Genomic DNA, 14,687 nt, shown 5'->3' with positions numbered 1-14,687 from the left:
AAATCGTCAAATTTCAAGTCAATCAAAGATCATAAAATTCATGACCACCTAAATTATGACCAAATTTAAAAAATTAATCGTTATAGACGTAGTTAAAGATTGAAATAACTTGATTCACATTTTTATTCTCTTTTTAATAATTGCCTCATGAACACAAAGCATACGTGTGTCATGTTTTTAGGCTAAGACACATAACTAACTTCTTTACAACATATTGTTCTCTCAATTAATACACGAGTCCGAAACTCAAAGGGTAAAAAATATTAACAAAAATTCCAAAACGGTATATAAAATTTTATATAAACCAAAACGGTAAAATCGCTGCCGACGCAGCGATTTACTTCAACTGAAAAAGTAAAATCGCTGCTGAGGCAGCGATTTTGCCAAAAAAAAAAAAAATTTAATAAAAAAAAAATGTTTCTTCTTACAAATTGCTGCCAGGGCAGCGATTTAACATTATTTTTTAATTTTCTTTTTTTTTAAAAAAAATAATGTATATCGCTGCTCTGGCAGCGATTTACGAAGAAATTTTTTTTTTTTAAAATCGCTGCCAGTGCAGCGATTTATAAAAAATATATATATTTTCCAATTAGCAGCGATTTATAAAAAAAAATTGTTATTAAATCGCTGAGCAATTTTTTAAATAAAAAAAACTTTTAAAAATGTTAACTTATGTATATAATTTATAAGAAAATATACATTATTTTTAAAAAATTAAAATATATTTTCTTTCTAAAAAAAAGATATTATATTGAATTTAAATTTAAATAATATTTGAATTCAAATAATTAATTTTTTTAAATAAAAAATTAAATGAGAAAAATTATTTAATTTTTTTTAAAATAAAATTATATACTTTATATATATATATATATATATATATATATATATATATATATATATATATATATAAAGTGAAAAGGATCACATGACAATAGTAAAATTTTTTGTTTTTATTGTATAATTTGAAGAAAATTTTCACAAGTTAAAGTGGATGACATCACAATAGTAAACCTTTGTTTTTATTGTAAGTTTTGAAAAAAATATTCACATGTAAATAGTACATCATACTTTGAATTCTATAAATTGGTACTTCAATTTTTCATACTTTGAATTCTATAAATTGGTAGTTCAATCTTTCAATCTTCCAATCCAATCTACTTTCAATCTTCCACAATCTTAAAATTCTTGTTATTCTTCAAATTTTCTAAAGTTTTTAAAAGCATTTTCTTTATAAGGTGAGTTTAAATTTATTTTATTTTTAATTTATTTTAATTAATTTTATACTTTTATATGATATTGTTGATATATTCAATCGTTTGATACTTATATTAATGTTAATTTTTATTTTTATTTTTTGTGTATAGATATGGATCCATCAAATTTATACGTACATCCTGGTCCAGTAGAGCATGATGTATTAAAAATTCAAGTTCATCATCGTTCCGAAGGAATTTGGAATGGTAGCATAAAAGAAGAGAGATGTTGCTTATATACGCGTCGTGGTGATATTGAATTTTGGCAACATTTAAAATATCATCCATTACATTCTCGCATCCTTCAATATTTTGAAAATTGTAGATTTAAAGGAATTCTTGATGTTGGATGTGTGCCGTATGACTCCGGATTAATTTCTGCTTTAATTGAAAGGTGGCGTCCGGAAACTCATACTTTTCACATGCGAACTGGCGAGGCTACCATAACTTTACAAGATATTGAAATTTTATTCGGAATGGTAGTAGATGGTAGTCCTATAATTTTAAATGGAGCTGATTCTTTAGGGATTATAGGTAGACAAGAAATGATTTTTCAATTAACAGGATGGTTACCCGATACTAGTTGTTTTTCTGGTGTTAGTAGATTGTCAACATATAAATTGATTGAGTATATCGAAGGTTTGGAAGTTATTAACGATAACTCAACTGAGCATGAAGTTCAACAAAGATTTAGATTATATTTATTATGGTTATGTGGTGGATCAATATTTCCGGATAAATCTAATAATAAGATTAATTTGGACATTTTGATTGACATGAGAAATTTAGATTTAATGTCAACTCAAGCATGGGGATCGGCCGCATTATCATATTTGTATAATTGTTTATGTCGTGCGTCAATGAAAAAATCAAATGAAGTTTGTGAATTTCTCTCTTTAGTGCAGGTATACATATTTTTTTGATTAAATATTTTTTATATACTAGTAATATGCACTTTTAAATTTAAGTGCATTATAAGTAATGGTGAATTTATTTATTGTAGATTTGGGCATGGGAAAAAATTATTCCCCTGCAACCATTGCCAAAGCCTCTAAGAACCAATCAATTTGAGGCTTTAACTGCACTTGCACGTAAATGGACGCGACGTAGAAATCATCAAAATGAGGCACGAACTGTAATCGGTGTGATTAGGGATGTACTTGATAATCTAACTGATGAACAGGTATTTAATATTATTAGTATCTTATACTTTTCATATTTTATTTTATTTTAAATAAGAATATATTTTTTTCTGCCAATGTTGTTTTTATAATTATCTTACTTAATTAATTTTTTATAGTTTATTTGGCAGCCTTATTCGGAAGATGTTATTAATGGATTGCCTGAGTGGTGTCGGTCAGGACAACGTGTCTGGATGGCACAGGTGCCACTGATTTATGGAATTTATCGTGAGTGGCACATGGTTGATCGTGTTGTGAGACAGTTCGGTTATTTACAACATATTTCTGGACCGTGTACCCAATTTTCCGAATATCATTTTAAGCGTGATAAACGATCAAAAATAAAACAAGAAGATATAGATGCATTTAACTAGACACAATATTTATGGGAACAACGTCAAAATCGTATATTTCGACCTCCATTTGTAAGTGATCAAACAGATTACTTCCGTTGGTACATGAGGCATACCCGCATGGTCATTGGAAATCCACAACATGTTGTACAAAAAGGGTATCAACACATGGCAGGAAGACATGAGGCATTAGTATGTATATTACATAAATTTCAAATTATTATGTCAATCTTTAATAATTTTTTTTATTAATATTTGTTTATTTATTATAGGCTAGAGGTCATGAAATGCAGTATCGTCGAGCTCGGATGATTGAAAATGATGAAAATCAATCTAATGAAATGAGACAATATGCAGCGGAAGTCGCTCGTATTTCAATGGAGTCAATGAATGCGGCCTTTCAGGGAACGCGATTGAGCTTTGATCATGATTACAATCCTCCCACTCAATACGATGAACCACCACCAGTACAAGTATCTCGCCGATCACGACAAACAACACCGAGAGAGGGTGCTCGTCGAGGTAGAAGGACCACTAGTGAAACAGCTGATTTTTCTGCAGGGCCCTCTAACACTAATGTGGCGACTCCCGAGCCTTATTATCCCACATTTGATTTTTCTGTAGGGCCCTCTAATACTAATCCGAATTTTTCTAGTCAGCAAACAGTTGGTTTTGTAACTCCGCAGGTTCCAATATCTGGGTTTGCACAATTTAGTGGTTCTCAATATGGTTTTCAACATGGTATGCGTGAATTTCCGATACATAATTCTCCATTTGGTGGAAGATTGAATTTTTCGAATGTAAGTATAATTATTTTCATACAATTTTTTTAACTTTTTATAATTTTTTTTTATTTTTATTGCATGTTTATTTGATTATATTATGTTATATTGTATTATAGGTAACTGCGTTTGATGATTCAAGATTTAATGCTGGGGCTTTACAAAATTTAGTTCTTAATAGACAAAATCCACCTCGGAGAACATCTAGGCTACACAAATCAACTAGATGTGGAACAGGCAGTCACTATCAAAATGAGGAAGATTTTGAAAATGAAGATGAAAATGAAGATGAGAATGAAGATGTAGAAGATTCGGATTCAGAAGAATAATTTTTTTTATGCACCTTTATTCTAAAAGGCTGAAGATTCGAATTTTGAAATATGTAAATTTGTTGTTTCGTGCAAGTTTGAACAAAGTAATGAGATTATGTTTGAACAAGTTTGCAGGATTTACTTTTCTTTTTTAATAGGTCAAATCAATACTTTTTATGTTATGTCAAATCAATACTTTTTATATTAGGTCAAATCATTATTTTTTAATAGAGTTCAAATCAGTAATATAATAATAATGTAAAGATATTATACGTACAATATTTAAAATGCACAAGACAAATTAAATTCATGTTAACAAATAAATATAAAAGATATATCATATGTCAAATCAATACTTTTTGTCAACATTTTTGTATGTTTGAACAAGTTTGCAGGATTTACTTTTTTTTTATCTCAAATCAATACTTTTTGTCAACATTTTTGTATGTTTGAACAAGTTTGCAGGATTCACTTTTTTTTTATCATAAGTCAAATCAATACTTTTTATGTTAGGTCAAATCAATACTTTTTATATTAGGTAAAATCATTATTTTTTACGTACAATATTTAAAATGCGGAAGACAAATTAAATTCATGTCAACAAATAAATATAAAAGATATATCATAATATTAATAACAAGATAATAAAAACACATTAACCTTAAAAACATATACAAAATATTTAAAATCGAGTAGGACATCGTGCCTTTGTGTGACCTGTCTCCTTACAAACACTACATTTTCTAGTCATGCGAGCCGGAGCTATATCCATATCATTCTTAAGTCGGCTTCTTCCTTGCGTACCACTTGTCCGCAAATATTCAGTATTTGCAATTAAATTAAAAGGAGCTGGTGGCCAATACATTTCATCACCCACTGGATTAAATGTCTCACTGTATGTTCGTTTGTAATATTTTGCATTGTAGAATTTACTTACATAAGATTTTGGCTCGATTCCGCGAAGTCCACAAAATTTGATGGCATGCGAACAAGGCATATGATAGTTTCTCCATTTTCCACAAGAACATTTCTTACCTTTTGCAGTAACCTTGTGGACATTTCCACCTTTACCATCATGAGCAAAAGTAAGAATTTCAAAAACTCCATCACCTGTGTTGTAAGTCATCATATCTGTGTGCCCTTGAGCTCTTTGATAATAATCATTAAATTTTTTATCTATCGCAAGTGGCCATGGCATATTACTTTGAAGTAATGCAATTGCAAGATTGTTTCTTTCGACAAAACGATCAACGAGAGCTTTGAACGTCATTCAAACCATGGCAGTCACAGGATGCCCCCGAGCTTTTTTCAATAAACCATTATATGACTCAGACACATTTGTCGTCATGGCACCCCATCTACGACCACCATCCTTATACATCGTCCATTTTTCCAAAGGAAATTCATTTAACCATTCATATGCTGCAGGAGACAATGTTTTGATTTGTTGCATCCGTTGCATAAACTTTTTCTCCTGATGCTCAGTAGCAGCCAACCACATTAGATTTTCGAGTTCACTATTTACAAATTTTTTATTAAAATTTGCTTTTAAGTGTCGAACACAAAATCTATGATATGTGTTGGGTGACTCAACCAATCATAAGATTGAACGCACTGCAAGATTCCTTGATGACGATCAGAAATAAGACCAATTCCTTGTCGTTCACAAACTACATGTGTCCATAATAACTTGAGAAACCATGACCAAGACTCAAAACTCTCACGTGCAACTAAAGCATATGCAAGTGGAAAAATATTTCCATTCGCATCAATTCCAACCGCAATTAACAATTTGATATCATACAAACCATAAAGATGTGTGCCGTCGATAGAAATGACCGGCCTACAACTTTTGAAACCATCAATGCTCTGTTTATAAGCCCAAAAAAGAAATTTAAAAATTTGCTCACCTTGCATTGTTGTAGAATGATGCTCCCACTCAATAATAGTGCCTGGATTGAATAATTGTAGTGCAGCCATGTATCGAGGTAATGCCTTAAATGAACTTTCAAAATCACCATAAACCATTCGAAATGCTTTTCTTCGACCTTTTTGTGCTTTTCTGTAACTAGGAGTATAGTGATGTTTTTCTTTGATAATTTCACGGATCATCTTAATATTTATGTCCGGATTTTGCATAACATATGGTATTAATGAAGTGGCAATCATGTTATCATTCAAATTGAAATGATCCTCCTTATAGTTATCTGTAAGACAAGTATGCGGTTCAATCATTTTTCCTGTCTTCCACATACCGCTTGAAATCTCTCTAAACCGAATCATCCAATCACACCCTAACTCATGACGCTTGCAAATAACTTTCCAACTTTTACTTTTGGATTGATCACAAAGAAATTCTTTTTTAATAGCAAGACTATATGCTCTTACTGCAGATTTCATTTGCATCTTATTCATAAATAACATACCTAGTTGCATATACAAATTAAATTAATCAACATGCAATAAATAAATAAATAAACAACTATAAAATATTTAGTTTTCAACAATCGAACCTGACTGGATATGTTTAGGATTGTTTGAATTCCAAAGTGCCGTTCGAATGGAACCGTCATCTCTCGTGTACATAAAATCTTCTGCATTTTCGTCAGTGTGATCTAAGTATGGAATCGCTGTAGAATGATAATTAATACTTTGATCTTCAATGGATGCATTAGGTGCATTATCCACATTATCATCATCGCCGTCATACATATCATCACTGTCTGTTAATTCATGCTCGGAAGGTTCATCATTGTGCAACTCACCAACTCGTTCATCACCCATAACATTGTTATTTACAATTTGTGTACAATAACTCACTGCATTTTGAATTTGATCATACCTATAAAAATAATAATATAAATATATTACATATAAGAAAAATAATTTTTAAGAAATAAGAAAACATTACTTTATTTACCTATTAGTTGAATCCGATGAGAAACAATTCAAATGACTGAAATTTTGGCTAGACTCTCCCATAATATTCAAATGTTTTTACCTAAAATTGTTGGTAGATTGGAAGATTGAAAGTAATATGAATATGAAGGATAAATTCCAATTTATAGAATTGAAAGTCTCATGTACTATTTACATGTGAACTTCTTCAACTATTTACGATAAAAAAACAAATTTTACTATTGTCATGTGATCCTTTTCACTTTATATATATATATATATATATATATATATATATATATATATATATATATATATATATATATATATATATATATATATATATATATATAAATATACTTACTAACTAAGAATATCAACAATAACAACACAAGATTATATAAATGATATAATCTATCCTTGCATTTTTATTAAGAAAACAATGTTAGGGTTTGTTATTCTTGCAGTTTATATTGATGAAAATACTCAATCAAATAAAAAGACTTCATTCTTTTCCTACTGCATATATTGCTTATAGAATAATTTTAACAATTCTTATAACTATTATCTCGATAGAAAGAAGTTTTTCAAACTAAAATTGATAAAATCTTATCTTAGATCAATAATGTGAGATTGAATGCTCTATATTATCAATTGAGAAGGAATTACTAAAAACAAATCAATGTGGATATTGATGGACTTAAACTTAGGATTGTAATAATTAAGCTAAAATTAAAGTGTTAAGCTTGAGAAAATTATACAGTTAAATATTTAGGTTAATCAAAATTTAATAAAATATTTATATTTTATTTATAGATAATATATAAATAATAATAAAATTTATATATATCTAATTTATCGATTCAATTGTAATTGTTTTATAGTAAATTAAAATCAAATCAAATAATATTTGTTATCAAGGACAAATATAAGTTCTTTTATATAATAATAATAATAATAATATTTTTTTCAATACCGTAACGGATTCCTGTCTCCGCCCCTAATATATGCCCCATGATAAATAGTGTGAAGCCGGCCACGGAATAAAACGTAACTGCTTAGTATTGTAATGTTGTGTAGTCACGTTATTTGAGTGATTCTTCTTGTTGTACATACAAAAATACAAAATGAGCCATGTGATTTACTTTTTGTTATTTGTTTCTCTCTTTTTACATTGCAGTACAATACTCTATTACTAATATATCCTCAAGTCTCCTATATAATTAAAAATAGAGGATAATATATTATATTACTTGGGTGATGTTTAGTGTGGGCCTGGCTTACTTGTGTGTTAGGTGAAGACATATAAATTAAAAATAAAAATAATCTTTTCTTCCGAGTCATGCTTCAATTATCATTTCTAATATAGAGATAAAAATAAAATAAAATATTTATTATAATAAGAAATTAATAAAACAATTAAAGAAGTTCTTGTCAAAAGATTTTTTAATAATTTGATGTTATTTGTGTTTCGAAATTTTTTTTGTTTAAATACTTAATAAATTGATGAAAGAAAGAGGAATTGTATCGTTTTACATTACAACTTAAAATAAAAAGGCCTTTTTAATTAAAGATATCAAAGTTGTATTCCCTTAATCATCTTTATTGAAGAGCGCTTAAGACTTTAGAACGAGCATTAGAATTTAATCAATTTTGGATTAGAAAAGGACAAGGGAGGTAATTTGGTTTGTAAAAGGGTATTTGTGTCCAAACATAATATTTTGTACTTGATAGTCTAAACTATAAGCTGATATCGTACTCTTCATGGTGTACTATAAAACTGGGACTTGCAAACCAAATCACTCTATAAAATATCTTGCATTTCTCAATTAAGAATTCACCAGGTGGATTTCTCCGGCGATCAATCGTCGTCTCTTCCGTTTCCCGGTGAGTCAAAATTCAGTAATCGCCTTTTACTCCTTTCTTCCTTTGCTGCAGGATTTCTCTGTTTGCTGTTTATTTCTTTTTCCGATCAATTGACTTTTGAGTATAAACTGCCCACCAATTGTTCAATGTATCGTTCATCTTTCTAGTTGAGTCTTTGCTGTTAGAGATTCCTAAGCTCTTTACCTAAATTTTGTTCAATTTTTTTTCTTTTTGGTTCTCTTTATTTGACAAGTGTTCTGCGTGCTACTTTTAGTTTTTGTGATTTTACTACTGAACGTTGCTATGACTTCATTTGGATATGAAATCAATTTTTCTGCACAGAAAAGAGTGATCGGTGAAGTTCACCGATATTTTTATCTTTTATGCACCGGTTCAGTTATGTTTGATAAACCCATAGAAATCATACCGAAGGGATTTTTTTTAATCTACTTTTGTAATTTCATTTGTATATTTATGTTTTTCTCACGATGCTGATTTGAGGATAAATTTTCAGTTTCTAAATTGATGTATGAATTCCTACAAAACTGTGATTTGTATTTGTTATACTTAATCTTGTAGCTTTTGATAAACGTTCATGCTTCAATTTGACAGTGGGGAATAGGTATTAGTGAAAAAAGGATGGAGATGAAACAGCAGTTAGAGTGGAATGAAGCTCAGAAGACTCTGATAAATGTGGACCTTGTTGCTGCAGCTAAAGAACAGCTCAAGTTTCTTGCTACCGTTGATAGAAACCGTTGGCTGTATGAAGGCCGTGGCCTGGATAAAGCCATTCATAGGTAATACATAATCTCGAAGATTTTGTCCCATATTAATTGCTTTTCAACTATGAATACTGATTATTTGAAAAATCTTTACTTTGTAAATAATTTTCCTTCTCTTCTGATCTAAGGTAATATTACAAGTTAATGTTCATTTCTTTAAAAGGTTACTTTAGAGAACATGCAAATTAAAATCCCAATTTCAGGTACTACTCATGTTGGCTACCACTGTTGGCAAAACACTCTGAGTCCCCCTACTTTGACGGGCCCTTGGTTGTTCCTTTGGACTGTGAATGGATTTGGCATTGTCACAGGCTCAATCCTGTACGTGTCTTAACTAGTGAAACTTTTGTTATTTAAATTCTGTGACTAAAAGCTATTTATTACATACTTAAATGTCCTTTCTGCCGTCTTTTTCAGGTTAGATACAAGACTGACTGTGAGAATTTATATGGGAGAATTCTTGACAACCATGATGTTGTATCTTCTGTGAATGCGAAGTCAAAAAAGGATACCGAAGAACTGTGGAAACACTTGTATGCAAACGAGCCTTATGATTTGGACTCAGCTAGAGCTCTTTCAGAAGATGTCCATGCAAAAGCTGAAAAGTACAGTGATTATGATCTAGTCTCTGCTGTTTCACGGCAAAGCCCATTCTTCTACCAGGTGAGCAGGAGAAGGCTAAGACTCTTTTTTTGTGTATATCGCAACATATCAGCAGTCAGACTTGTACAGTTCACAAACTTCTGTTTTGTTTATTTGAATGCCAAGTTTGAGAATCAATGACTTATGTCGAACCATATAAACAGAATGGTTTTACACTCACTCTGAAAGTGATACTAAGGAAAATCCTTAAGGATATATATTCCTAGGAGGCTAGAGAAAAAACTTCAGCTGTTTTCCTGCTAATTGTTGTCAAAATCATGTTTTGCTTTGTGATTCTAATGGCGTTCTTTTTTTTATCTACTCTATTAAGCAGCGATGTAAAAGTTCTTTTATGTCTTTCTTATAGGTGTCTAGACCACACATAAACAACAATCTCTATCTTGAAGGTGCTGTGGCTCGATACAAGGGTTTCTTACATCTGATCCGGAGAAACAAAGAAAGATCCATTAAGAGCTTCACTGTTCCAACTTATGACATAGACCTTATCTGGCACACTCACCAGTTACATCCTGCTTCTTATTGCAAAGACCTTGTTGACATTATGGGTAAGGTTTTAGAACATGATGACACTGACTCAGATCGAACAAAAGGGAAAAAGTTGGATACTGGCTTTTTTCGAACTACAAGGCAGTGGGAAGAAACATATGGTTTAAGATATTGGAGGGCAGGTGCTATGTATAGAGGCAGTTCACCATCTCCTCTTGGGAATTCTTATTACCCCTCCAACCCTGTAAGCAAGAGCGCAGATATTTTCCATGAACACCAAAAGATAATGCAGTATCCTGAGATGGAAGCAGTAGAAGTAATTTTCAGCATCTTTCTACTTTTAGCTTTGTCATCTCAATATTGTTTTCATATTTTGAGATTCAATATTACTGATATATCTAGGATACTTGCATATAATGAATTCCATTTCAAACTTATATCTGAAGGTAATAAGTGCAAGGATGTGAGATCTGGAGAATGTGCTGAAAAACCTAAGTGATCTTTTGTTTTTAATCAGTATGCTAGATATCATAAGGGAGCCATATTATTTTATAAGTATATAATTTAAATCCAATGTGGAAAATTATATGACAACTTTAATCCTAAGTTGACATTAAAGACAATCATTATCTGTGTCTGGTCTTGCTATGACAGGTAGAGTGTCGATTCATTTAACTGTTTCCTTCAGGGCCTATCTTGAACATTGCTGCTCTCTGATATAAAGAACATTAATGTGTAACCTAGATTTATAGATCACTTCACTCAAAACAATCTACTTGTCTTATTGCTTATGAAGATCTGACTTCCAAGTTTCAAATTAAGTGGTTTTATGTTCAAATTAGTCAAACTACGAGTTGTAACTTTTAGTAACTTCTCCAATTATTTACAGGTTATGTTAGAGCTTGTAGATATCAGAAATTTACCAGAAGGACGCGAGGGAAGCTTCTTTGTCTCATTTAGCAAGACTCAGCCCGATAGAATCTTCAATGCAAAGAGAAAACTTACTATTTTGTCCATCACTGGGGAAAAACAGGTTGCTTCTTTCCAATGTGAACCTAATGGTCATCTTCTTTTTGATCTCATGTCATGCTCATCGTCTGGTTTACCTATTCCGAAACCTGTTAAATCTGTGGGTTCTGTTAAAGTCTCTTTAGAAGATCTGGTTTGCCCGACTTCGAAACTTACAATGGAAAAGTGGTTGGAAGTTGTGCCAAGCTCTAAAATGGAAGCACTAAAGCCAATCTGTTTACGAGTAGCTATCTCAGTTACAACACCTACTGCAGCACCATATGTCTTTCACTTTGTCCGTCCTCGAGCATTCTCCAAAAATTCTTGCTTATTCCCACTTCCTGGAAGGATTCAGCATGCTAAGAATTGGACTCGCATCATTGATGATGCTGGTGATGAGGTCATTAGCCTTCAAATGAGGTACTTGATGTTTAAGCATTCTATGTTGTTGATCTTTACTTTAACATGGATGTGCCTGTTATTGATATGCTATCTGGTTTCTTTTCTTTGTCTGCTTATTCGTGGTTAACTAAGAACTAAAATATTCGCTACTTTTGCATCACCATCAAATTCCTCAGAAAGCTTTTTTTACTGCTTTGAAATGAAGTTGGGGGTAATCCTTTTATGATTTCTCTGTTCGACCTAATTCAGTATTATGGGACCTTCTGATATTCTAAATGTCATGGGCCCTTGTGTTTGTTGGTGAAACTTTTAAGTGAAACCGATAATTTCACCAAACATGTATGAGAAGTTAGAAAACTGTCATTAGCTTTTCTCCTTGCCGCTTGAAATTCTGTTCATGGCTCCACTGTAGGGACTCGAAGAAATCCAAGGGTGAAACTGATTCTACATTGCACAAGGAGGTGGTTGGCGTCAGCAAGTTCGGCGAGGTACATTCTCTTGCTGAGTTAGTAGGGAAAGAGTGGTTGCTGTTAGGTGCTCAGTGGTCTCTTCAACTTCAAACATCCAGCTGTGATGATGGCCAGCTTTTTGAGTTGGCTGGTCAGAGGAATGTGAGTGTTTATCTGTCACTTCTTCCTTTTTTTGTTAAAAAACAACAGGAAAGTAGATTACTGTTCTCATTTGATGTATACCGCTGTCACTCATACACGATGATTGATATGTCCCATCAGATTTTCTGGAAATGCATCTTTGCTGATGGACACCAATATTAAAATTCGTCTCACATTCCTCATTGGGTATTCCAGGAAACATGGCTTTGCTGCTAACACTCTAATAGAGCCTCTAGCTCTCATTATCTTACTATTTTTATCTTGCGGAAATATTTGGTGTTTTGAACATTACAAAGCTCAGTAGGTATTAAGTTATTAAATTTGGTAGTTGTTCTGGCTGTTGTGAAATGCTATTTATAAGTTGAACAATTTCAGCCACCTTGATACCTATACACTTAATGCCATTAAATGTGTCCTTCTCAGCAACTTGTAGAGAATGTTTCTGTGTTTTCAATCATTATGAATTCGAGTATTGAGATCAAAGTTCTCTTATACAGCTTCTCATTTACTTACTTATTTCAAAGTCATGAAATAGCTGAATTTGTTGGGTGTTACCCATAATTATCATTCGACAAGTTAACATTGTTCTGGCTCTCCATGCATTGATGGTTCCCCCACTCATATTTTGTCCAGGTGAAATTCTTCCCTGGTCAGAGGCTGGATTATGAGCACAAGTATTGTACAAAGCAAAGGAGTGAAGATGATTTTATGACAGCGGTAGAGTTCTCTGCACAGGATCCTTATGGAAAGGCAGTAGCGTTGGCTGACTTGAAATTTGGAGTTATCAATGTAAGTAATTTGGTTATACTCTTGTTCCAGTATCAACTTGTGGAATCACATTTCTCTAATAGATATGGTTTCCTTGTAAAATCAGGTGAAAGAGGAGTGGTTTCTTTTGCCTGGTTCTATAACAGCTTTTGTACTTTGTGATACGTTGAAGAAGGAAGGGTATAGTAGCTTGGTAGGCAGTGCCAAACATTCGAAAGAGAAGTTGTCCACTCAAGAAACTGATGTGTGCCATGAAGAGGACAACAGAGCTAATCTGGAATCTGAGACAGAGAAGGGTGTGAAGTTGGACCTGGAGGCTACCAAAGGAAGCATTGTAGCACCCGCAAATGAAGCAATCAGTGGAGGCTGCAATAATCTTATGAAGAGGGGAGCCTGTGGTAGTTGTGGTGCTGTTTTTGGAAACAAATTAAAGAGTGGTGGTTGTGGTTGTGGAAGTATGTTAGAAAGCGGCGGCTGTAGTGGCAGCGGTTGTGGAGGCTGTGGTGGTGGTGGTTGTGGAAGTATGTTAGAAAGCGGTGGTTGTGGTGGCAGTGGTTGTGGAGGCTGTGGAAGTATGTTAGAAAGCGGCGGCTGTGGTGGTGGTGGCTGTGGAAGTATGTTAGAAAGTGGTGGCTGTGGAAGTATGTTAAAAAGCGGCGGCTGTGGTGGTGGTGGTTGTGGCTGTGGAAATAGGTTAGAAAGCGGCGGCTGTGGAGGTTGTGGTGGTGGTGGCTGTGGAAATAGGTTAGAAAGTGGCGGCTGTGGAGGTTGTGGTGGTGGTGGTTGTGGGAGTATGTTAAAAAGCGGCGGCTGTGGTGGTGGTGGTTGTGGCTGTGGAAATAGGTTAGAAAGTGGCGGCTGTGGAGGTTGTGGTGGTGGTGGTTGTGGGAGTATGTTAAAAAGCGGCGGCTGTGGTGGTGGTGGTTGTGGCTGTGGAAATAGGTTAGAAAGTGGCGGCTGTGGAGGTTGTGGAGGGAATAGTTTGAAAAGCAGTGGATGTGGTGGCGGTGGATGTGGTAATGGTTTGGCATGTATGACGACTGTTGAAGTTAATGCATAAATGACATCCCAAAGGAGGGTGGTCATGACTTTGATGCACCGTTTTTATGTTTGTTGAACCCGTTTCAGATTACAACACTAAGCTCTTGATGAGATTGCTGTGTCTTGTAATTAGGATTTCAACTGTTGGAAATGTTTGTTGTGTTATTATGAATGTAAATAGGAAATAATGTGTTCTATGTTGTTGTAGTGACTGCTTTGTGTGTATTATGGAATAATGCAGAAGAGTGCCTTTTGAGCATCTTTTCAATGCTTGATGAA

At 33.0% G+C, this 14,687-nt stretch overlaps 3 protein-coding genes across 4 annotated transcripts; 2 read left to right on the top strand and 1 right to left on the bottom strand.

Annotated features, from left to right (window-relative positions):
• Positions 1 to 1,020: 1,020 nt before the first annotated feature.
• On the top strand, positions 1,021 to 4,010 carry LOC138341738 (uncharacterized). Of its 2 annotated transcripts, XM_069293387.1 has the most exons (6): positions 1,021 to 1,238; positions 1,368 to 2,161; positions 2,260 to 2,439; positions 2,557 to 2,982; positions 3,063 to 3,590; positions 3,692 to 4,010. In XM_069293387.1, exons 4-6 carry the CDS (start codon positions 2,896 to 2,898, stop codon positions 3,899 to 3,901), a joined length of 825 nt encoding a protein of 274 aa, XP_069149488.1. In that variant the 5' UTR covers positions 1,021 to 1,238; positions 1,368 to 2,161; positions 2,260 to 2,439; positions 2,557 to 2,895; the 3' UTR covers positions 3,902 to 4,010. The 2 variants fall into 2 exon arrangements, 1 of the variants encoding a protein (XP_069149488.1); XR_011214619.1 differs by lacking the exon at positions 3,692 to 4,010 and having other exon boundaries at positions 1,115 to 1,238.
• A 478-nt stretch (positions 4,011 to 4,488) lies between these two features.
• LOC138341739 (protein FAR1-RELATED SEQUENCE 8-like) lies at positions 4,489 to 6,909 on the bottom strand. Its single transcript, XM_069293395.1, has 2 exons — positions 6,397 to 6,909; positions 4,489 to 6,309 (listed from the first exon to the last, which is right to left on the bottom strand). Exons 1-2 carry the CDS (start codon positions 6,665 to 6,667, stop codon positions 5,432 to 5,434), a joined length of 1,149 nt encoding a protein of 382 aa, XP_069149496.1. The 5' UTR covers positions 6,668 to 6,909; the 3' UTR covers positions 4,489 to 5,431.
• A 1,624-nt stretch (positions 6,910 to 8,533) lies between these two features.
• On the top strand, positions 8,534 to 14,687 carry LOC101249886 (glycine-rich domain-containing protein 2). The gene is made up of 9 exons (XM_004233421.5): positions 8,534 to 8,668; positions 9,260 to 9,444; positions 9,633 to 9,750; positions 9,847 to 10,092; positions 10,439 to 10,894; positions 11,468 to 12,006; positions 12,401 to 12,599; positions 13,233 to 13,388; positions 13,474 to 14,687. The coding sequence occupies exons 2-9, from the start codon at positions 9,287 to 9,289 to the stop codon at positions 14,425 to 14,427; spliced, it is 2,826 nt and encodes a 941-aa protein (XP_004233469.2). The 5' UTR covers positions 8,534 to 8,668; positions 9,260 to 9,286; the 3' UTR covers positions 14,428 to 14,687.

The sequence above is a fragment of the Solanum lycopersicum genome, chromosome 2, assembly GCF_036512215.1.
Source record: "Solanum lycopersicum chromosome 2, SLM_r2.1".
NCBI lineage: Eukaryota > Viridiplantae > Streptophyta > Magnoliopsida > Solanales > Solanaceae > Solanum > Solanum lycopersicum.
Note: the sequence above shows the minus strand (reverse complement) of the source record. Positions and strands in the feature narration are given on the sequence as shown.

Coding starts and splice junctions, on each gene's coding strand:
- LOC101249886 (XM_004233421.5), top strand. CDS start 9,287: ATGGAGATGAAACAGCAGTTAGAGTGGAATGAAGCTCAGAAGACTCTG. Junction 10,093..10,438: donor AAAGCCCATTCTTCTACCAG/GTGAGCAGGAGA, acceptor TCTTTCTTATAG/GTGTCTAGACCACACATAAA. Junction 12,007..12,400: donor GTCATTAGCCTTCAAATGAG/GTACTTGATGTT, acceptor GCTCCACTGTAG/GGACTCGAAGAAATCCAAGG.
- LOC138341739 (XM_069293395.1), bottom strand. CDS start 6,667: ATGGGTGATGAACGAGTTGGTGAGTTGCACAATGATGAACCTTCCGAG. Junction 6,310..6,396: donor TCCTAAACATATCCAGTCAG/GTTCGATTGTTG, acceptor ATATGCAACTAG/GTATGTTATTTATGAATAAG.
- LOC138341738 (XM_069293387.1), top strand. CDS start 2,896: ATGAGGCATACCCGCATGGTCATTGGAAATCCACAACATGTTGTACAA. Junction 2,983..3,062: donor CAGGAAGACATGAGGCATTA/GTATGTATATTA, acceptor TATTTATTATAG/GCTAGAGGTCATGAAATGCA. Junction 3,591..3,691: donor GAAGATTGAATTTTTCGAAT/GTAAGTATAATT, acceptor ATTGTATTATAG/GTAACTGCGTTTGATGATTC.